Raw genomic sequence first — 25,188 nt, 5'->3', positions numbered from 1 at the left:
CATACTCATTAATGTGCTATACTTCATAAATAGTAGAAAACACAAGTTATAAACTTGCTAGCAAAGAATATAAAAGTATCTCCTTTATTTAGTCTAAGGCATATAATTTTTCTTAATTAACTGAAGAAATTGAAATTGTTTGATTACTTACCCCAATATTAAACATCCCTGTAAAATATTCCATATTTGCTTGAATGAACCAAATGTTGCTTAAACCTAGTTCATCACTTCTCTTCTTAGCACGAATTAATGATAGTTCCTTGTTTTCTATTAACGTAACCTAGATTTCATCCAGGAAACAAAAGTACATTCAGTAACATAATTCAGACATTAGGGCAAAATATTATTACTGCATTTAAGCTTTCATGTAGAACATATTCATTGATTCTTGTCCTGTGCCAGGAAGTACACCAGATAGTGTGTTACAAAACTGAACAAGGTCCTTGAGTTCTTGCACCTTATGGATGGAGTGATAGAAGAGAAACAGGCAATTACAATACAGTGGTAAGTGTTTAACGAAAGACATATCATGTGTCATCACAGCACTCAGACTTGATGACTAAGGAAGGTTTCAGCCATTTAACACGGAAAATAATATAGAAGCTGAGGCCTGAACAATGAATAGAAACTAGCTGGAGCAATGGAGGAGTGTTTCAAGCAGAGAGAGAAACATGCATGAAGTGGGAAGTGAGACAGACACAGGGTGTTTGAAAAACTGAGAACATTGGTGTCTCTGGGCACGGTGCGTGGTGGTGATGCAGAGTGGGGGACAGGGTGTGGAGGGTAGAATTGAGTCTGGAGAGGTAACGGGAGCCAGATCATGTGATAAAAGAAGGTTCCGTTGCTGCAATGTGTAGTATGGATTGGTGGGGGTGAGGCAGAAGGAAGGGTAACCAGTTAGGAGTCTCTAGGAATGCAGGCCAATGAAGATTGGAAAGGATTACGGGTCTAGAGAGAGAAAAGTGGGCAGAATTAAGTCCCTTTCATCACTATCATCTCTAATTCTACCCTTATTTTGTCCTTATGCTTGTCTTCACAGAAACATCCTGGGTCCCTTTGTATAAAAAAACCTGTCAGAGTATACTTGGTTTAAGGCTTTCTGGCCATTCATTATTCTATCCAAGATTTCCCCTCTCCAGGCTCAATGTCTCTAAGTTTCCAGAATTGTTGGGAAGGGGAAAAAGACCCCATATCTCTGCCTTTGTTTCTCCAGGATTCTACTCTATGAGCTTTCTTCCTCTAACTCCAACCAAGAAAATTGTTACTTTCCTTGATAATGAAACAGACACCTGCTATTTTTTCCCAGGATTCCTTGTTCATTTTGCCTCTCATTTTCTAAGGAAGGGAAAGAATAATACCCTTCCATTCCCCATCTTTCTGTTACATGTCTTTCTGGCCAGTCTATGCTCATCTTTCCCTTCTGCAAGGAATCACTATGATTATTTTACACCTTCTAGAAAGTTCACAAGCAAAGAATCTGCCCCATTTGATTTGTATTTTTTTAAAAATATAATCTATTGTTAAATTGGCTTCCATACAACACCCAGTGCTCATCCCGATAAGTGCCCTCCTCAATGCCCATCACCAATTTTCCCCTCTCCCCCACCCGCTGATTTGTATTTTTTTAAATACATTAAATTCTAGACTTTTATGCTAAAAGATGGTCATTGTGAGGAAATGATTTCATATGGCAGAAGACTAAAAATAACAAACTTCTAACAAATAGTGGCAACCACTGCATAAACTGTGGTACATTTACTTAAAAACATACTATGTAGTCACATTTTAGTGATATTTTAATAATGATATTTGAAACTATTTGTAATAGGGAAAAACATACTGAGTGAAAGCTGGTGACTAAAATCGTTTTTGCATTTTTCAGAATCTGCAGTAAGAAGCACCCTCATGGACAATGATGTTAAGAATATGGGGAGAAAAGCATTTGATGGATGAGTGTGGTAAATTTAGAGTTTATTTTTTTCTTTGACAAATTTTGTTATTGCTGTTACAATTTTGATACAATGGATAAAAATCAAGATACTGAAAGGATATGCTTAACAAGGGTCAGAAGCTAGTATTTCCAGTATAAAATTATGTTGACAATTAAACTAGTTTCATCATTCATTATTTTATTTAACCACAGAATCGTTATTTCTTCTATACATTATTTAAAAATATAACCCTTTCAGGGGCCCCTGTGTGGCTCAGTTGGTTAAGCTTCCGACTCTTGATTTTGGCTCAGGTCATGATCTCACGGTTGGTGAGTTCAAGCCCAATGTCAGGCTCTGCTGGGCTCTGCAGCTTGGCTCTGCCCCTCCCCCACTCAGGTTGTCTTGGTCTCTTTCAAAATAAATAAATAAACTTTAAAGAAATTTATAACCCTTTTATAAAAGTTAAAACTGTACTGTGGTCCTACTTTACTTTTTTAAAGATTCTTAGAAGTTTAGTTCAAAGACCAAAAAAAAAAAAAATCTGTGCCACATATGTGACCTGAATGAATGCTTATAAATTCAAAGGGAAGCGGTAAGACTCAGCTAACTGAATTGCATAGTTTTCCAATGTTTCCCTTTATCTGCTATTCAGATTTTTACCTGGCATGATGGCAGCATGTGAGCAAGGACAATGCCAACATGGCCCTGGAGAAGGCAGAAAAAGAAACAAGTTAACTCGGGTCCTTAATGCTTTCTTCTCATTCTGAGACAGCAGTCTTGCCAAATAAAAACATGACTCTGAATGTAATACAGTAAAGTCACACAGTCGGGGGAAGGCTAAAGAGAATAAGAGGAGAGACATAATACCCCGCCGCTGCAGAAATCCACAATTCTGTCACCGGGTTTGGCCTGACTTGTCACCACATAAACAAGGTTGTTTAACTGCTGTTGCTTCCTTAAAGCTCGATCACTGGACATTTTGCCTGGGGAAGACAAGAAGTGAAGACAATGAAATGGTAGGCATTGTGAGAGAGTGAGAAGGCACTCAGAGAATGGATGGCCGGCGTCCAGGAAGAGGGGTGAATATATAAATGAGTTACAAATTCCACATAATCCATGAAGAGAGGACCAGAGACCTGGAACCCAGAAATGAAATCTCTCTATGCATATTTTTACTTTTATTCACATCCAATTTTTCTTTCGATTGTCATTGAAAAAACATCTTCTAGAGAGGAAACAATAAGTGAAATATTAATCGCAGAGTCATACACAAAGTGCTGAGTAAATGTTTACTGGATGAATAAAAGTTAAGAGTCACAGTCCCTTCCCTCTATCTCTACCAGAGACATATTGCAAAGATTACCTAATTCTAGCTCATTGTTTAAATCTCCTTGGACAAAACAGATTTATAATAAATAAAAACATTCTTACTATTTAATCAGCATGTCCTTGAACTCTTAGTTATTTTGGTGAGGATACTTGGGACATAGGTGTCACATTGTCGGAAATGTATCAATGCTTAGTGTATTTAGAGAGAAATTAGATTTTACCATTTCAGCTTTGAAGCTTCCTTTCCTTATGAGTCAGACACAGAAATCTAATGCAATAGAGATTAAAGATAGAGCATTTCCAAGTATGAAATGCCTTGGGCCTAACAGCATGAAAATATCTTAACTTTCCTTCAAAGCTACTAGTTAAGTCCATGAAAATAACTTCAGAAGAATGAATGAAATTATTTGTTTTTACATGTTTCAAATGCACTTTTTGTAAGAGCAAGATTAAGAAAATATAGAGAGCAGATTTCATTGATATAGATAAAAGGAAAAACCCAGATAATCTTTTGGCTTGATCAAAAGTTATTTACAGATACCAAGGTTTCCCTGCTCCATTTTCACAGAAAAATAGCCTGGCTTTTTTTCCTTTTATTCTCTTTTCTGTTTTCCTTCTTTCTTATGTTACTAAAATAAAAATACTGGAAAATCTTTATTCTAGGAAAAAATAAAAAATATGTGAAAAAATATGAGAAAAGATCCATAATCTAATAATTCAGAGCAAATATCTTTGTATACACATACTTCCAGATGTATCTAGAAATTCATAATATTGAAGATAGTATATAAAACATTATAACTCTTTCCATGTCAGTGCATTTATTTCTGTACCATAAGTTTTAATGGCTGCATAGTATTTCATTGACTATATATGCCATACTTATATAACCAATCTCCTATTGTAATAATGTGATCATCATCATACAGCTAAATCACTATACACATTCTTAATTATTTAGTGTGCCCTAATGTGAATTTCAAACATAAAGGGCCTTTAAACCAATAGTCTGATGATTTCATTTGTGAAGACAGTTTCATGTAGCTTTATTTTCATTTTTCTCTAATAATATAATTGTGAAAAATTTAAACAAAATATGTGAAAGCTCCTGTCAGCCTATCCTTCCTGGATAACCACCCCTAAAAGATTATGACAATTTTCAACACAGCAAAGTTGAAAGAATCTTACAGTGACTGCCTTTATAACCTCCACTTAGATTCTACCATTAACAACTTACTATATTTGGTTTATCACACTCCTTTTTAAAAAATTTTTAAAAGTTTATTTATTTTGAGAGACAGTGTGTGAGCAGGGGAGGGGCAGAGAGAGAGAAAGAGAGAGAGAGAGAGAGAGAGAGAGAGAGAGAGAGAGAAAGAGAGAATCCCAAGCAGGGTCCACACTGTTAGTGCAGAGCCTGTTGAGAGGCTTGAACTCACAAACTGCAAGATCATGACGGATCTGAAATCAAGAATCCAACACCTAACCGACTGAACCACCCAGGTGCCCCTGGTTTATCACACTTTTATTCATCTATCCATCCATTCATAAATCCACTTAATTTTTTTTAAGGTTTATTTATTTTTGACAGAGAGAGAGAGACAGCGCATGAGTGGGAGAGGGGCAGAGAAAGAGGGAGACACAGAATCCAAAGCAGGCTCCAGGCTCTGAGCTGTCAGCACAGAGCCTGACATGGAGCTTGAACTCACAGACTGCGAGATAATGACCTGAGCCGAAGTCGGACGGTCAACCAACTGAGCCACCCAGGCGCTCCAACCCACCTAATTTTTTTTTTTCAACGTTTTTTATTTATTTTTGGGACAGAGAGAGACAGAGCATGAACGGGGGAGGGGCAGAGAGAGAGAGGGAGACACAGAATCGGAAACAGGCTCCAGGCTCCGAGCCATCAGCCCAGAGCCTGACGCGGGGCTCGAACTCACGGACCGCGAGATCGTGACCTGGCTGAAGTCGGACGCTTAACCGACTGCGCCACCCAGGCGCCCCCACCTAATTTTTTTTAAGTAGGTTCCACATCCAGTGTGGAGCACAACATGGGGTCTGAACCCATGATCCTGAGATCAAGACCCGAGCTGAGATCAAGAGTTAGACATTCAACCAACTGAGGCACCCAGGCACCTCTCCACCTAATTTCTTTTAGCAATGCAGTTCTAATTTGGAAGAGGGAGAGCAACAAGAGGAAGCAGGGGAGTTAGAGGGCAAAAAGGGAAAAATATTTCTGAGCCCTGTGGGAAAGCTAGTCACAAATGCTACCTTTTGAGGAAACCACCAAGAGGCAAGAAATGAGCACGAACACTTTAGTCTCAGCTTTGTGGATTTCTTAACATTTCTTAGCCAAAGGATTTTTCGTAAAGTCAAAAGAAATTACCTTTGTTAAGAACAAGGAGAAAAAAACATTTATTTAATGGAATAACTAATTAACATCCAGTTTGGTACCATTATTTCTACTAGATGTTTAGAATTATCTAACTTTCCTAGGTTTGTTTCAAAAGCAAATGTTGATGAAGATCTGTTTTTCTTGCTGAGATTCCATCTTTGCATATAAAGAATTCATGCTGAAATGAAGTTTGAAGGCAAAGGGGTAATTTTCAGGGTTGTGTTTAAATAGACACTATTAGGGAGCCAGGGTGGCTCAGTCAAGCATCAGACTCTTGATTTCGACTCAGGTCACAGTCTCAAGTTTCATGGGTTTGAGTCCCACATTGGGGTCTGTACTGACAGTGTGTGGAGCCTGCTTTGGATTCTCTCTTTCCCTCTCTCTCTGCCCCCCCCCCCAATAAATAAATATTAAATAAATAAATAGGCACTATTAAGCTGCACATACTCTCACAGATTGAGTTAAAAACACAGTAGCATAATGCCCAGATGCTTTATGGAAAAGCCACCTCTAACAAAGCATTCCTCCTCCCCATTCCAGTTTTGAAGCTCCTGGAAACACGAACAGGATCTCAAATACAATGAACGAGGTTAGAAAGTGGTATTTTGAGACATGGCATTAATTTAAAAATCAAATCCCACTTTCTATTTTTAGCTAACATTCTTCTGCCTAAGACACCATTTATAAGCATAAATTTACAATCTATTTTTAGTTTGACTAAAAATGCTGGTTCTTTAAGTGTCATCACTGAAAAAGAAACTCAAGAATCAAATGATCAGGTGTTTTAATACAAATGATGTCATTTGTTCTGTGATGTAATTCTCCCACAGTGAAAGTCAAGTCTTTTCCTTGTCTAATTCAAGTTAGGAGGAACCTGATTATTTAGACAACTTCAGTGTTGTTTGCAGTGCCCAAAAAGAAAATACAAAGATAAAAGAGTCAATTTTTAAGTGAAGGAAGAGCTTTATTGGAACACCAGTCCAAAGCATCAAATAAGGAAAATAAAATTTAAAACAATATCCTAGATAGGAAATGTGCACATTTGTAGCCAGGATACCTGCTCAGTCTAAAATTATGCTCAAGATCATGCTGTTCTTGATTTTTTATTTCTTAGTCCAAAGCAACAAAGCATCTTAAATGTCATGACTTCCTGGTAAAAGGAAAGCAGTTGGGCGCCTGGATACACGTTTGACTTCTTTACTAAAGATTCATTTGCTGCTTTGTTTTCAAAGTATTTTCTTTGCGCTAGAGCACACCAACCACATTCTATAAGTTTTTTAAAAATTTATCATTAAATATGAAGACAAAAAAGGCTAAAACTAATGATGTAGATAATTTTTAAAAACATGCTTTTTGTTTGGAAAGTTATAAAATCAAAAGAGCAAATTTCTTTAACAGTCATGGATGTAGCAGAGCTATTCTATTCTAGAGAAGGCACAAGACAACCGAATAGACAAAGTGGCACTGACAGGACCTCTGGTCAGAGGAAAGGGGCAACCGCAAATTTTACTATTTTTGGGAGGCTTTAAGACAAGCTGATGAATGGTCACTTATGTTGTACAGGGCCCTAGACAGTGAAACCCAGGTCCTAGCCCCAGGGTAGCCTATGGTTTTCATGCTTGGGATAGTCACTTAGGCACCTACTATGCTCAGCACCTGTCTGTATGCTGAGGACATATCTCAGAGTGACTAAGACATAGTCCCTGTCCTTAGGGAACAGTATCTAAAAAGAAGGGATAGGTGTTCATTATGTGCAAATATATGTGCACTGAAAATAAAGGACTATAAAAAGGACTATATAAAGGAAAATAAATGTATGTGCATTGAAAATAATTGAGACTTCACAGAGGGACTTACAGACACTTGGGGCATTTCAGCTGAGTCTTTAAGGAGGAACAGAAACTCACCAGATAGGATGGCAAGGAAAGCATGCTAAGAATGATATGGCATATTTAGGGGAAAACCTCAATTAGCTCATGCGCTTAAAAATGAGGATCAATGAAAAAGTGGCAGAACGTAAGTAGATCTGAAATTATAGGCAGGACCAGATGGGAAAGAGCATTGCTTGTTATTTTGCCTGTCTGTGCTGTAGAGAAAACATGGCCTCACTTTAATATTTAATGTGCTTAGAGCTCCTTAGAGACAAGTTCTACTCGAATAGACAGCACTGCTATTTTTACATTGTTATATATTAAAGATGGTCTCTTATAATGCTAGCCTGCATCATTTTTATTCAGGATAGAGTATACCCTCAAATCAGATCGTATTATTAATAAATTTCTCTGAAGCATTCAACCTCAACTAATGCTAGTTGTCATTAAGTAACTTCATTAAGAAAATGAAATAGAATTAACTCATTGAAACTCACTGACTCATTTTGAACCCTGGTGTTCTAGATCAAGAAAGCACTTGGACTCCTTATAGGATTCTCCTTCTCACTCTCCTTCCCAGGCTCCCTTCCCTTGGCATTGCTCTGAAATGTTATGCTCATTAGGTCCTATCTTTTGTGCCATAGCTTGTCATAAAGTATGCTTTTCCTGTGTATATTAACTAAAGTCCCTTCCAAATTTACCCATTAAAATATCTCTTCTTTGCTTAAAATACCTTTAAAGTCACCTCGTTGGCTTAAGAAAAAAAAAAAATTGACTTCTTGTTAAGAAAATAAGATCTCTAGTGATCTGGGCCCCATTACTTTGCCAAACTCATCTTCTGGAACTTTCTTATATATCCCCCCATATTCCAGCCTTTCTAAACAATGGTGAGTTCCTTGAATTTATCAAGGTCAGTGAGGTGGTGGCTTTAAAAATTTGTTCCCTCTGCTTGAAACCTATTTTCTTGCTTTAGAACCCAGGGACCCTACCAGTTTTCCTTGCTCCTGACAATGTTTACATTTAGTACTTTTGTAATAATTGTTTTTAAAGACAAAGAGAAAATGGAACTTTTTAAAACTCTTTGTTACTACCCAAAAGAACTAATCTTTTATTCTAAAAAGCACTACTATGGTTAACTAGTGAAAAAAAAAATTTATCATACGCTTCTGGGTATTCATCTGAAGAAAATGAGAACACTAACTGAAAAAGATACATGCACCACCCAGAGTGCCTGTGTGGCTCAGCTGGTTAAGTGTCTGACTTCAGTCAGTGTTGATCTGGCGGTTTGTGAGTTCGAGCCTGGTGTCAGGCTCTGTGCTGACAACTCAGAGCCTGGAGTCTGCTTCGGATTCTGTGTCTTCCTCTTTCTCTGCCCCTCCTCCGCTCACACTCTGTGTCTCTCTCTCAAAAATAAATAAACATTAAAAAAAAAAAGATATATGCACCACTATGTTCATTGCAGCTTTATTTATAATAGTCAAGATATGGAAACCACCTAAGTGTCCATCAACAGATGATGGATTAAATGTGGTATATAGACATACAATTGAATATTATTCACTTATCCAAAAGAATGCAGTCTTGCCATTTTGAGACAAAAAGGATGGACCTTGAGGGCATTTGTTAAATGAAATATGTCAGACAAATATCATATGATCTCATTTATATGTGGAATCTAAAGAATAGCTTGGTAGTTGCCAGAGGTGGGGGTGGGAGGAGGCAAAATGCGTGAAGGGGGTCAAAAGGTACAAACTTCCAGCTACAAAATAAATAAGCGTGAGGATGTAATGTATAGCATGGCAACTATACCTAATAATACTGTATTGTATATCTGGAAGTTGCTAATAGAGTAGATCCTAGAAGTTCTCATCACCAGAAAAAAAAATTCTATAACTATGTATGGTTATGGATGTTAACTCGACTTATTGTGGTGATCATTTGACCACGCATACCAATATTGAATCATTATGTTGCACACCTGAAACCAAAATAATGTATGTCAATTATATCTCAAAAATTTTTTTAAATGGTATATAGGCATAATTAATTATATTAACTATCAAAAGAACCATTAGCTAAAATTGCTTCTATTTCTCTGAAGTAGATACAGATGATTTTTCCAGAGTAGATGAACTTGGGTGCAATTTAATGGAAAGAGTGTTAGGAGACTGATAGGCACATAACAGGTGATAAATAAAAGTTTAATGAATTCATTTTGTGTAGAATTAAGACAAGTTAGATTTTAAGGTCACATGCTGACTTCTGCGGGTACTAAGCATGAAAACAAGTTAGCTATCAATGCTATGCTGATATTTGTTGAAATAGTAAAAGAAGTCAACTACAAAACAGTTTTAGATGGGAATGGAAAAGTTTCTGAGAACTTTGGTGAAGGAATAAGAAAGCAGCTATTTAAAGCTATATCAAAAGCTAGACAAAAATTTAAAATGGATTAAATGCCTAAATGTGAGACAGGAAACCATTAAAATACTAAAGGAGAACATGGGCAATAATCTCTTTAACTTTGTCCGGAGCAACTTCTTACTACATATGTCTCCTGAGGCAAGGGAAACACAAGCAAATATAAACTTGAGACTTCATCAAAATAAAAATCTTCTGCACAGTGACAGAAACAATCAAACTAAAAGGCAACCTATGAGATAGGAGAAGTTATTTGCAAATGACATATCTGACACATCCAAAATGAATAAACCAATTAAAAAATGGACAGAAGATATGAATAGACATTTTTCCAAAGAAGACATCCAGATGGCCAAGAGACACATGAAAAGATGCTCAATTATCATTCATCATCAAGGAAATACAAACCAAAGGTACAATGAGTATCACCTCACACCTGTCAGAATGGCTAAAATCAAAAACACAAGAAACAGGTGTTAGCAAGGATATGGAGAAAAAGGAACCCTCATACATTGTTGGTAGGAATGCAAACTGATGCAGTGACTGTGGAAAACAGTGTGGAAGTTCCTCAAAAAGTTAAAAATAGAACCACACTGTGCTCCAGCAAAATTGCACTACTGGGTATTTACCCAAAGCATACAAAAATACTAATTCAAAGGACTATATGCACCCTGATGTTTATAGCAGCATTATCTACAATAGTCAAACCATGGAAACAGCACAAATGTCCATTGACTGATGAATGGATAAAGACGTTGTATATATATATAGATATATATATAGATATACACATATATATGTATATGTATGTATATACATATATATATACACGATGGGATATATATTATATATAATATATATAATGGGATATATATGTAATGGAATACTACTCAGACATAAAAAAAAAAAAAGAAATCCTGCCATTTGCAATGATGTGGATGGAGCTAGACAGTATTATGCTAAGTGAAATAAGTCAGAGAAAGACAAACACCATATGATTTCACTCATAGGTGGAATTTAAGAAACAAACGAGCATGGGAAAAAAAGAAAGAGAGGCAAACTAACAAACAGACTTTTAACTGTAGAGAACAAACTGAAGGTTACCAGAGGGGAGGCAAGTGGGGGGGGGGGATGGGTCAAGTAGGTGATGAAGATTAAAAAGTGCACTTGTGATGAGCACCAGGTGTTGTATGTAGGTGCTGAATCACTAAATTGTATACCTGAAACTAGTATTACACTGTATATTAACTAACTGGAATTTAAAGAAAAACTGGAAAGAGCTAGAAAGGCAGGAATGAAATTCCTAAAGAAACTCATGTGTTGGTGCATGAAAATAAGCAGCAACATAAAATTTACACTTTAGCACGATTTTGCTCTAAATTTTGGAGATTACTTACTGGAAACACTAAACATTTAGAAAAGTCCTTTGATTTACATTTTTCAAAGTTAGTTGCAGGCTAGCATCATGAATCCTCTTAGCCATGCTAACCCCACAGTGACAACTTTCTTGCAACAAGGGATACTAATGATCTGATAACCTTCCTCTTTCCCCACCCCAACCCATTCACACACACCACAGTGTAGCCTATGAAGACAACAATCATGCAACAACAGTGTGATGGTTATTTTCACTCTCATAATTTTGTTACACACAGTATTAGAGCATTCAATAATTACTAATTAGAAATTCAAAATGTTAAAAAAGGCCAATTTATTCCTCTCTAAATTGAGGAATAATGACCTCATACATAATCTTAGTCAATCATTGACCAATGAATCACCCAACCAACCGGATCTACATAGAACTAACTGGTCTAGACAATGTTAGGAACACAAAGATGTGTAACATCTGGTTTCTGTCCTTAATAAAGTTGTCTTGGGGCATCTGGGTGGCTTAGTTGGTTAAGCATCTGACTCTTGATTTCAGCTCAGGTCATGATCTCATGGTTTATGAGATGGAGCCCTGAGTCAAGCTCCAAACTGACAGGGTGGAGTCTGGGGTTCTCTCTCTCCCTCCCACCCCTTCCTGCTCCTCCCCTGCTCATGCTGTCTCTCTCTCTCTCTCTAAATAAATAAACGTTAAAAAAAGTTATGTCTTGTTTAATTAATTCAAAGCATTTTATTTGAGCTTAGAAAATATATTGTATTAACCACATTGTACAATATATTTTTAATGAAATTTTAAGCTACAACTTACAAAAATCCATATATATTTCATCAAAGTTTCTAAAATGGTTGGTAACACTTCCTGTTTTTAAGATGCTTTGCAATTTATTAAGCACTTGCATATTTGATATACAATCTAACCTCCAAACTGTCAGGTTGTCAGAGTGGATGACATTTTCCTTATTTTACAAATGAGACACTGAGCCTTAATGAGGTTGCTGAAACTTAGCACTTGCTCAAAGACACACAACTGGTAAGTAGTAAAGCTGGGACTCTAACCAAGAATTTCTATACATCAGGTTCAGTCTTCTTTCCACTATGACTTACTATCTCTTAAACAGATGATTTTGACTAATTGTGATATCAAAATTTCAGCATTGATACTTTTTTCTATGTGTGAGTTCAAGGAAATGAGGTGCTTTCTAGGAAGAAAATGAGGGATTTCCCTAGTAATTGCATCTTAGGGGAAAAATGTAGTTCTTCAGAATCAGTCATAAAATGCAGTTTATTTCAGATTTTCCTCTAAGTAAAATTTCCAAGAGCAGGCTTACCAGTAAAAAAGATCAATTTAAGTTTTGGACTCAACATTTTGGAATATATCACCAAGACATTATTCGGAGGTCTCATAAGTCACTCTGTTTAATGAATTGACCTTTGAGTGTCACCTTTCCCAGAAAGAGACGATTTCCTTGCCGTGGGACTGTAGCAACCTTTTTGATTTTATAGAAAAGTGACATGGGGAGGTTGAGCAATCAATTTGTTGCAAAATCGGATTATCCACGAGGAAAGAAATGAAAATAGATGTGGGAGATCTTTCATGTTAGGCAGATCTGCAGATGCTGCCTGAACACAGCACGCACCTTTATCCTCCCATATCCAATTTTAGAGCATCTTTAAAAATCTAATAACTAAAAAATACTTAAGCAAGATGCTGGGTTGAGGGAGAAAGTTGGAGAAAATGTAGTCACATTATTTGTCAGGTCAAAACTTGTTTTGTCTATAGAAGGGCTTAAATACAATAAACAGTAGACATTTTAAAACCTTCTGATTCCTGCAGTATTTTTCTCGAAGATGCATAAAACATTTTGATTTAAGAATACCAGATCCCAGAGTTAATTGAACATATATATTTTCATTCCATTTAAACGCTATTTAGACCACACAAAGGAAACATTACTTTGCCCTGGAATGTAGTTAAAAAAAAAAAAAAAAGCCACAATATCTTCCAAATTGCCCACAAAACCACGCTGAAATGCTTTAGAACAACAACAACAAAAAAAACCATGAACTCTAAAAAAATAGTTTAGGTATTTATTTATTCTCCCTCTTTCAGAGGCCTAAGTTAACAACAGCAAGGTATGTTAATAGTTTTATTAACTTTTTGATATCATTCAAGTAATCCTCAATTTGGCTTCCAGTGTGGTATGTTTCAAAGTATTTAGGTTAAGTGATACTCTAGTATAGCTTCAAGTGTTGAGTGTTAACTTTCCCAGAGTGAAGCAATTTCAAAAAATGGCTTCTTTTGTGTGTAGTATTCGAATTTCTACTATGATCTGACCTACTGATTTTCTTGTTTGATTTGCTCACTATATTTAATTTTGATTAAAAAAATGATGGGCCACCTGGTTGGCTCAGTCGATTAAGCGGCCAACTAAGGCTCAGGTCATGATCTCATGGTTCATGAGTTCGAGCCCCGTGTCAGGCTCTGTGCTGACAGCTCAGAGCCTGGAGCCTCCTTCAGATTCTGTGTCTCCTCCTCTCTCTGCCCCTCCCCTGTTCATGCTCTGTCTCTCTCTGTCTTTCAAAACTGAATAAACATTAAAAAAACAAAAATGGTGAATATATAAGGTGACATAATCCCAAATTCTCTAATAATATTAATGCTATATTGATAAATAGTATTCCCATCAAGAGGTGGTTTCTTTGTCTGTTCCCTTGAATCTGAGCTCTATGATTGCTTGACCAGTGTAATACAGAAACAAAACTGTCCATTTCTGGCAGCTTCCACTTTCTGTCTTTTGAGTCATTTGCTCTTGGAACACAGCACCGTACTTTAGGAAGTCAAGCCCCCCTCCCCCAGCTGATACTGTGTAAGTAGACAAGCTCTCCCACCAAGCCATACTAAATCCCAGGTTTGTGAATAAAATCAATAATTGTTATTTAAAGGCATTAAGCTTTGAGGTGATTATTTGTGCAGCAATAGATGACCAGAATGACATCCTAACATTGGGCTTTTAAGGATTATCATCATTGAATAGTATTATGAAGGCACCTAACTATATGTGAAATGGCGCTAGGTGTTATGACAATAACCAAAATAAAGAATGGTTCTTATACTGGGGTGCCTGAGTGGCTCAGTTGGTTAAACATCTGACTCTTGATTTTGGCTCAGGTCATGATCTCATAGTGATGATCTCATGGTTGTGAGATCAAGCCCCACGTTGGGCTCCACACTGGGCATGGAGCCTGCTTAAGATTCTCTCTCTTCCTCTTCCTCCTCCCTGGCTTGTGCTGTCTCTCAAAAAAAAAAAAAAAAAAAAAAAAAAAAAGGTCATTCTGCCTAAAAGTGAACACTCCAAGGCAGTGGTAGTTATTACAAGTTACATAGGGACCACATAAACTCAAAGAAAGTCTTACATTTCAATCTTACTCTTTTCTGTTTCTGATGGTCTCAAATCTTGTGAGCCTAACTTATACAAATAGAACATTAAAGAATGCTGGGACCTCAACAGTAAGAGAGGATGGAGAGAAAAAGAGCATGGGGACTAACCCAGCAATAGGCATGGGTAGGGACTGGGGAAAGTGGTCCAAATTAGTATTCAAAAGGAACTAAATCTGGACAAGTATTGATATTCACATAGGTCTAGCAACGGTAGTGTTTAGAAGTGGTCTAGCCAGTAGGATTGAGGAAAAGGGAGAAATACAAAAGACTAGGAAGGGGAAGGACATACCATGGGAGACATGTTGGTGGTCAGGCCCTGTCCTCAATCACAAGAGATGACAGATCTAAAAGAGCAAAGCCACACTGAAACTGAGTCATATGGGAGACCCGAGTTTACTGATACACAGATATAATAGTTCAGGGCTTCGGTAGGGCAGTGGAAAGCAGGAACTGACATTTTTTCCTAAACTGGAATTTTGAATCTCCCTCTTTTTTTCTGAAATTTTTTCACGATAATCTCTACAGAGTAGTTTATTAATTTAGCACATATTTTTAAAACACTTACCAAGGTGTTAGGACCTTAGGCAATGGAGAACAAGGGAGACTCTTAGATTCCAGTGAAAGGAGTTTGACAAAAATTAAATCAAGTGATAAATGATGTGGAGAAAATTAAAATCATATATGGTTGAAATTAACTTGGTGAATATTTAGATTAGATAGTCCAGAAAAGCTTCATTTAGCAGTTAACAAAACTCAGATCAAAATGAAAAGCAGCAGCCATGGGAAATAAAAGAAAAAGCATTCCATAAGGGAACTGTTTAAGCAGTCTTCAGGTGGAGAGGAGGTAGGGATGTTTGAGAAAGATAATTACAATTATATATATTTATTCTCATCGTGTGTGTGTGTGTGTGTGTGTGTGTGTGTGTGTGTAGTCACTGAATGGATGTTCTCTTTTTTTTTTCAATATAATTTATTGTCAAATTGGCTAACATACAGTGTATACAGTGTGCTCTTGGTTTTGGGGGTAGATTCCCATGATTCTTTGGTTACATACAATACCCAGTGCTCATCCCAACAAGTGCCCTCCTCAATGCCCATCACCCATTTTCCCCTCTCCCCCACTCCTCCATCCACCCTCAGTTTGTTCCCTGTATTTAATAGTCTCTTATGGTTTGCCTCCCTCCCTCTCTGTTTGTACTATTTTCGCCCCTCCCTTCCCCCATGGTCTACTGTTAAGTTTCATATGATATCTGTCCTTCTCTGACTGACTTATTTCACTCAGCATAATACCTTCCAGTTCCATCCACGTTGCTGTAGATGGCATGATTTCATTCCTGCTCATTGCCAAGTAGTACTGAATGGATATTCTTATTTGCTGTTTTTAGCACTACCGAATGATTACAGTGTGCTAAGCATGTTTTTATTTACTATTTCAATCCTTTGTCACGATGTTGGTGCTGTTACTATGATGTCAGATGAATAAATTTGAACTAAAATAATAAAGTAACTTGCTTTGGTCACATAGCATACTGGAGCCAGGGTTTGAATTTTGCTAAGTCTCCCTCCAGGGCCTTTCTATCTATTACTGATAGTAAAATAGTTTTGAACAGGACCCAAAAATATAGGATTACCAATTTGTCTGTTAAATATTAATACGGTTTATTGTCTGTTTTAGAGAAATAAATAGAAAGTCTTCTACATCACTATGTATGTAGAACATACTGTCTCCCCCACGTGGTATAGATACGCTTCATCTGTATTTCTGACACCAGAGAAATTCTCACCATTATTGAACATCATTCTTTTGTATTTTGGTAATATACTTAATTCTAATCTCAAAATCAGCATGAAAGTCATGCTAAAGTCAAATTTTCAGAAAAATGTCAAACAGTAGGAGTGCTGGACTTGAAGCATGTGTATAAATGGCTTTGATTTAGTAAAGAAAAAAATTATGCAGGACTTATCTTGGTGGTTATAGAACATTCAAGGCAAGTGTTGTGAGAGAGAGAGAGAGAGAGAAGAGAGAAGTTACATCTTTCTAAAAAGAAAAGTTCACCTATCCCAAATTCAAATTTACTTCCAGGTTCTTCTGCTCTGAGTTTCTGAAAATTGTTTCGAATGGTTACCTGAATCTTGGAAGTATTCCTTGACCAAGTAAATGTCAAGAGGGCTGTGATTATTTTGGCTTTTTGTTTGTTTGTTTGGTTGGTTTTGTGCATATACAATTGTGCATACACAATTGTGAAACTATAGTTTCCGATCAGCTATTGACCATTACTTTTGCACCTAAAAGTCTAAGCTGTGAAGACATAGAAGTATTAACATTTATTAAGCTTTGGTTGTGGAACACTAGTATGTCAAGATATTAAGAGATATTGGGAGGGAGAAAAAGTGGCTTCCACCATCAGGTACTCTTAGGAAATTCATACATTATGCAATTTTTTGAAGAATCACAATGCCCGCTGGCATAATAAAGGCTCTAAGGAGTCTCAGTGTAAAAAACAGTTTTTCCCCAAACCATCTGACAACAAATCATCTGTTTTTACTATCTTTTTTTAAAATTCTTTTTTTAATGTTTTTATTTATTTTTGAAGGAGAGAGAGAGACAGAGCATGAGCTTGGGAGGAGCAGAGAGAGAGGGAGACACAGAATCAGAATCTAAGCTGTCAGCACAGAGCCCGATGTGGGCTCGAACCCACAAACTGTAAGATCATGACCTGAGCGGAAGCCGGACACTCAACCGACTGAGCCACCCAGGCGCCCCTGTTTTTACTATCTAATTAGGAACTATTTTAGGAACCCACTTCAGAGAATACTGTTTTATCCCTCCTCTGCTTAGAAATGATTACTCATCCTTCAAATTCAGTTCTACTGAATGCAGTGAGTCAACAAAGACACAAATCAGACTCTTCAGACTATAAAACCTCCTATCTCAGGACAACTGTATCTCTAGGAACCTCCAGAAATTGCACAGCATAACCACAAAACCCAGTCACATGCTAGTTAGGCACAAGTGACTGAGTCATCAATAAAAAGGAACAAAAGGCACCAAAAACATTTTTCTTGAACATGAGAGTCATACAAGCTAGGCTTAAAAGCTTGAAGACATTAGCCTTCATAATATTTCTTCTCAAATATTAATTTAGACAAGAAAGTGATGTAACATATTTAATGTAAACTTTTGAAATACTCTGATAGTGTTGATCACAGTTAAAATAGGTGCATTGTTTAATTATACGCACTGAAATAGCTAAATGTTTATGCAAACTTGAGAATGAGGCTTAAAATTTAACATTTCTAGATACTCAATACAAACATCAAAATGTCCTCCCTAATGAATAGCCCTAAAATCTATCATCTGATGTTCAAGGTACAGACATGGTAGCATGAGAACATTTATGAGTAACACCTATATAGCTGCATATACACACAACAGGCATGCAATATCCTTATTCTCTAAAAGAAGATGCATATCTTGATCACTTCCAAGAACTGCTAAAATCACATTTGAAGTCTTAGGTATTTCTGCATTATTTAAATACCACATTAGGATACACAGAAAAAAAAAAAACATATAGAACAATAACAACAACAATAACAACAACAATAAAACACGAGGAGATGGTGGTTCATCAAAAATTTTCCATCAATTTCCATTAGTCTACTCTAATCTTATAACACGTGATTAGTTTTTACTTTCAAGTTAATAAAAGAAGCCAGACCTTTCTCCCTTCATGAACTAATAGAAAACAGGTAGACTCCTAGAGAATTATGCAGAACATTAAAATAAACACTGTTGTACTGATGGGCTTTAAAATCCATAAATGAGTGATCTAGTAAAAGACTTTGTACTTTCACTTATTATAAAAACAAACAGTAATAGGCTAACATATGAGAACTTTAGTTGCCTTTTAAGGAATCATATCCAAACACTGAGAGAAAATATACCACAATTAGTAATTACAAAGAGCAAAATTATAAATAACCAATTAATTTATACAATTCACACAAACATAATTTCTTTGCTAAGGTAGACTTTAAAACATTGCAAACAATGTTTTGAAAGGAAAAAAGAGCAGTTGCAAAACTAAAACTTTCACTGAAGGTGAGGGAAAAACCCATTTTCTCTCTATCAATAATAGAAGAGTAAAAGGAATTCTAACAGCCAACTAACAAATATTTATTATGTGCCTACTGTGTGCTAAGCATTGCTCTGAGGGTTGGGGACATAGCAGTCCCTGTTTCCATGGAACACACATTCCAATGGTGGGTAGACAGATGATATACACAAAGCAAAAAAGCATATACTACATCAGGAGTTAAGAGGAAAAGTAAACAGAGGAGGGGGACAAAGAGTGGAGGAGAGACTTAGTTTAGATGGAAAAATATGAAAGGGCCTCACCGATAAGGTGATATTTGAGATCTGAATGAAGTGATGAAGTATATGAATTATCTGAAGGAAGAGTTTTCCAGACAAGGGGGATAACAAATAGGAGGCTGACAGAGGAGAAGATGAAACAAGTAGCCAAGGGCCAAAATATATAAAGCTTTATAATCTATGTACGAATTTTGGATTTTATTTTGAATTAGATGGATTTTGTGACATTATTTGACTTTTTGAAAGGATTTCTATAGGCAAGGAAGGGTAGAAGCAGGGAGTCTGACTAGGTTACTACTGCAAAAATAGTCAAGGCCAGTTATGATAGTTGCTGAGACTAAGGATAGAGTAATGGACATGGGGAAATGTGGTTAGGTTAGGTTATATATTTTAAAGATATGGATGACAGAATTTGCTAATGAATTGGATGAAGAGGATAAAAGAAAGAGTCAAGTATGACTCCAGAATTTTGGGCCTGAGCAACTAGAATAATCATACTGCCATGCTGTGTTGTAGTAGAGGTATGAAGACTAAATCCTGAGGTTTTTTTATTCATGTCTAAAGGTTTGGAAGCTAAATAAGAACCAGAAAAGAAGATTGACAAGGAGTCATTCTAGTGGCTTCTCAGAGGCCAATTAAAGAAAGTATTTCAAGGAGAAGGGAATGATTAACTTTGTCAAATGCAGTTGATATGAAAGGAAAATAAGGATTGAGACTTCTTCCTTATATTTGGTCAATGGAAGTCCTTGCGACCTTGGCAATAGCAGTTTTGCTGAAGTGGTGGGGCAGAAGACTGATTTTTGTGGGTTCAAGAGAGAAGGACAACTAAGAAGTGGATAAGGCATAACGGAAATTCAAAAATCACCATTTTACCATGACCACAGTGATAACTGATTTGGGTAAGAATCATCAATGGACACTAAAATCATTGGCAAAAAACTACTGGGGAACAAGACAGCTCAAAGTAGCTTCCCAGAGATTATTTACTATTACAAAGGGAAGCCAGGATCTTTACAATGGAGAAATGTAAGAGAACCCATTTTTACCAAGTGATCAAACTTATCATAAATAATGTGTCAAACTGTTATGTGCTTGCTGTTGTGGTGCACTCAGAGAGATATAACATCAACTCTGTGATACACCTGCCAAAAATGTTTGGGAGTCATTATATTGTACACTTGCCAATGGTTTAGCTTCCATCTGAAGGAGGTAATAGATAAATCCAAATTGAGGATATGCCACAATATAACTGGCCTAGATTCTTCAAAAAGGAAAAAGTCAATGTCATACAAAACAAGAAGAATTAAACATTTTTTTAATGTTCATTTATTTTTGAGAGAGAGAGAGAGAGAGCATGAGTGGGGGAGGGTCAGAGAGAGAGGGAGACACAGAATCTGAAGCAGGCTCCAAGCTCTGAGATGTCAGCACAGAGCCCAAAGTGGGGCTTGGACCCACAAACCGTGAGATCATGACCTGAGCTCAAGTCGGATGCTTAACTGACTGAGCCACCCATGTGCCCCAAAACAAGAAAAATTTTAAAGGCCAGTGTTCTAGGTTAAAGAACACTAAAGATAACGTGACAACTACAAGCAATGTATAATCCTTGATTAGAAACTGGATATTAGAGAATGAGAGCGTTATTGAACAATCGGTAGTATTTAAATATGGTCAGTAAATTTGCTGATTGTATTGTATTAATGCTAAATTTCCTGTGTATAATTATTGGATGGTGGTTATGTAAGAGAATGCTCTTGTAGGAGATACATGAGAAAACATTTTGGGGTGAAGTGTCACAAAGTCTATAAGGAATACTCAAATGATTCAGGAAAAATGAATGCATTAAAGAGATAATGTAAGTAAGACAAAATAGTAGAAATGGCCTTCATAAAAAATACGAAGGCTACATGGGTATTCAGTCCTGGGTCTATCTGTGCAATTAAAAAAAAAACAAAAACAAAAACAAAAACAGGTTAGCAGTTTTTTTTTAACAAAATATTGGCAAGGAAGTGGAGGAAGAGCAAATGAAACCATCGCAGGTAAGAAGAGTGGTAGCTATAGGACTAAGTAGGGGAAGAGAGGACTTAAAAAACTGGGGGATATTTCATTCAGCATTTTTGTTATCTGATGGGCAGGATCCAGGAGAACAAACAAACAAACTATTGAGGGTGTAAGGGGAGGAGGTACAGTGCACAGTGCTTAGTGCAAGGCGTGGGCTTAAACAACAATACAGCGGGAGGACCTATAGTGGATGGCTACAGAGGCAAGTGTGTTGGTACAGTTGCTGGGGGAAGCATGTAGAAAGTCTTCTGGAGGTTTTTATTTTTAATCTGTGAATTAAGAGAAAAGGGGAAGAAGCATTGAAAGTTTGAAGAGGGAAGATGATATGAAATAGTTATTATATCAAGCTGACTTGGGAAGTCTTATAGAAGGAGTATGAATATGAAGGACTTACGTCCTTAAACAAAGATCATATGATTACAAACATGGAAGAAACTCTAGAATTTATCATCTAATCCAGTCATTTTATAGGCAAGGAAGTGGAGATGTAAAGAAAAACATATAATGTAGAGATTATGAACATGATTAACTGGCTAAATAAAACAATAGTACTAAGAATATAAAGCAGTTATTGGAATCCTCCTACATGGCGGTACCATGATAAGAACTTTGTATCGGTTACGGAAGGGAACAGAAGATAAAAACAGAGAGGGAGGGAAACCATAAGAGGCTCTTAAATACAGAGGACAAACTGAAGGCTGCTGGATGGGAAGTGGGTGGGGGGAAGGGCTACACGGGTGATGTGCATTAGGGAGGGCACTTGTTGGCATGAGCACTGGGTGTTGTATGTAAGTCATAAATCACTGGGTTCTACTCCTGAAACCAATACCACACTGTATGTTAACTAACTTGGATTAAAATAAAAAAAAAAAAAAAAAAAAAAAAAAAAAAGAACTTTGTATCTGTTAACTCCTATATTGAAAACTACTTAAATAAAACTATATACAAAGGCACGTATTTTATCTTCTATATTCCGTGAAAATAAAAGAGGTTCAGAATGTTTAAATGCCACCCCAAGAGTCAGACAACTATTTTCATGAAAAAATGGAGTTTACATTTGGACCGTACTTATCACAGTCTTACTTTGAGGGATTCTCAATGAGACCTCCAATTCTTACATCTCACCCAACTCTACACTGACTCTATACCTCCTTGTATCTAGTAGGTTTCCAAATATGTTTATTGACTCAAACACTTCAGTCACCTGAAGCCTGTTAAGAGCCATAAGAAGATTTCAGGGCAAAGGAGAGGTGAAGAAGGAAGCAGAGCAGAAACTGAGGAAATGAATACTATGCAAAATCAATCTAAGTTTCTTCATTGACTAAATACACAGATGAAGCAAGATGGACTCAGTGCAGAGTGATAGTAAAAAAATTTCTAACAGATGCAATGGGAAAATTTCCGAGAAAACAATGTTTCATACATATATGAACAATAAGGGCTTACATACGGAGAGACAAGGAAGAGGAGGCAGAAGGAAGAAGTCTGAATTAACTGGTAATTTATGAATTCTCACATAACAAGGGGAAGCTTAAAGAGTAAAACTTTCATTGCTTCACTTTAGTGCTGTGCCAGTCTTTTAATCCCTTCCTGACCTATTTTTATTCAGCACTGAAAAGGGTACATTGTTTGATTTGGGTATTAGCTTTTAAGGAGATTAGTTTCCAGGAAAAGTGAAGCATTTTGCATATAAAGAGGGACCCTCTTGATACAAGGCATCATAGTATGCTCTGTTCCCAAACCACCTATTAAAAAGAAATTAAAAAAAACAAAATTCAATATCCATTCCCTCCCAAAATTAAAGACGAAATTAAAAATAATTTTGTGTAAAATTTTTTCTCAAGGAAATTTTTTTTTCAAAATATATATGTGGCTTCTAGAGTTTTAACCAGAGGGAAGCTGAATCTTTCACTTATAAGAGGTGAAAATTAATAGGTTTTTCTTCTTAATCATGGATGTCAATCTGTATTACATTATTAATTATGAATTATAGTACAATTAAAATACAAGTACCATGGGAAAATACGTAAATAAAACTTCCTAAATCTTCATACAATTTAATTTTTTCTTGCAGGCTTCTGGCTTGATCTTAACCCTGCAGATAAGTCTGTCCATATGATCCAAGTGGATACAGATTATTTCTCAGCTCTAACAGTTCTGACACCCCTCCCATAACAAATATTTTGTAATATTCCCCTTAACGAAATTGAAGTGAAATTCAAAGATAACTTATGTAATCCAAATAAAAATAATTGTTTAGCTATAATATAGAGTAAAATAAATTGTTTTATAATAGAAGAGTAATATAACAAGTAGCTCAGTCATGATTATTAGAGAAACAAAATGTCCCATGAAGGTCTCAGGCTTAATATTAAATATCATGACATGTAAAAATCTCTGAAGTAGGTGACATTCTCTCTAAAACTTAATGCAATGTTTGGTTACTGGAATTGTGCTCTGAAGCAAACCAAAGCACAAAAACATTTAGAAGACAGAAAACATAAAATTTAGGGGATTTGACTTTTATTTAAAAATTTTCCTCTTATAAGAACTGCCTTATGTACACTAGTGCCCAACATTCCAATGTAAAGAACTTTCTTTAGGTAAATAAAGAAATGTTGTTTTTGAAATGAGCTCCTTGATATACTACTGTATATTTTTGTGTTTCTTTTGTAATAGTAACAATAATGAATCATCTATCTGATATCTTTGGAAATATTTCTCATAACTAAAAATTTCTAGATAACTAAAATATAACCTTCTTAAGAAACAAATTTTTGTTGTTAAATTATTTGTACATACAAATGTATTTTATACATATACAACTTATAAACAATAACACTGATGATAAAATTAATACTAGGGTATCCAACACCCAGCTTAAGAAATAAGACATTACTTACACTTTTGAAGTCCTGTGTATATGTCCCTACCCAACTGTACCTCACTTTCTTGGCCCTGAGGCACCACTATCCTGAATTTGTGGTTACCATTACATTGGTTTTTAGTTTTGCCACATAAATATATACCCCTGATACTATATTACTTAGCTTTGAATATTTCTACACTTCAGATAGGTGGAATTATATTATACTTTATTTTTTGCAAACTGAATTTTTCACTATTTGCAAGATTCATTCACGTAGATACATGAATCTGGACTTTATTTTCACTATTCTAAGTATTCATTGTAAAAGGCGAAAGATTTATGCGATCTGAAGAGAAACGAGAGCATTAAGTATCCCATTGTAGAGCCATAATATAATTTATCTATTCTCCTGTTGATAGTCATTTGGAATGTTTCCTTTCGTGTTTTTTTTTTTTCCAATTATAAACAACTGAAAACATTTCTATGATTTTGAAATTACTTAAGATGGATGCACATTTTCTAGCCTTCTTTTAAAAACTTGAATATAATTTAATTTTTCCGTAATTAATCTAAGACACATTTATGAATTTCAATTATATACCATACAGCATTATAGTAATGTCCTCAGAGGTATAGAGATGTATATTCTCATTTTTACTAGAATTAGTAAGTTTAGTTTGCTTTTTATAGTTCTTTCTCATTCTCCAGCTATTGCCAAGAAACTTCTCGCTGCTACAATGTTTATTCTAACATTCTCTATTTTCAATTTCCTCCTTGTAGACCTGGAGCCCAGCCAATGAAATCTGAGTATAGTGCCAACAAAAAGAAAAAATAGATTATGACTGAAAGACCAAATAGGAGCTTTTCTAGGGGAAATGTGTACTACCATGAGATAAAATGGTATTATAGAAGGAACAAAGGTTTTGGTATTTCAAGTCTGGCTCGGGCATTTGTTAGCTGTCTAACCTTGTCAAGTTACCAAATCTTTCTGAGTATTTGCTTTCTCATCTGTAAATGTACGTATCAATCCTATCTGATTGGACTCTTGTGAGAAATAAATAGCACCACAGCATAGTCCCAGCTAAGCCACTGGCCTTTAGTAAATGTAGGTTGT

General features: G+C 36.1%; 1 protein-coding gene across 2 annotated transcripts in view; it reads right to left on the bottom strand.

Annotated features, from left to right (window-relative positions):
* The window catches only part of GSTCD (glutathione S-transferase C-terminal domain containing), a 129,854-nt gene that overhangs the window by 25,684 nt on the left and 78,982 nt on the right, over positions 1–25,188 (bottom strand). For both annotated transcript variants that reach the window (XM_060654501.3, XM_060654502.2), the window contains exons 6-8: positions 2,799–2,914; positions 2,592–2,636; positions 152–280 (exon numbers count right to left, since the gene is read on the bottom strand). In XM_060654501.3, the coding sequence (XP_060510484.1) occupies positions 152–280; positions 2,592–2,636; positions 2,799–2,914 (290 nt within the window). The remainder of the gene's footprint in view (positions 1–151; positions 281–2,591; positions 2,637–2,798; positions 2,915–25,188) is intronic.

The sequence above is a fragment of the Panthera onca genome, chromosome B1, assembly GCF_046562875.1.
Source record: "Panthera onca isolate mPanOnc1 chromosome B1, mPanOnc1 haplotype 2, whole genome shotgun sequence".
In the NCBI taxonomy this organism is placed as follows: domain Eukaryota; kingdom Metazoa; phylum Chordata; class Mammalia; order Carnivora; family Felidae; genus Panthera; species Panthera onca.
Note: the sequence above shows the minus strand (reverse complement) of the source record. Positions and strands in the feature narration are given on the sequence as shown.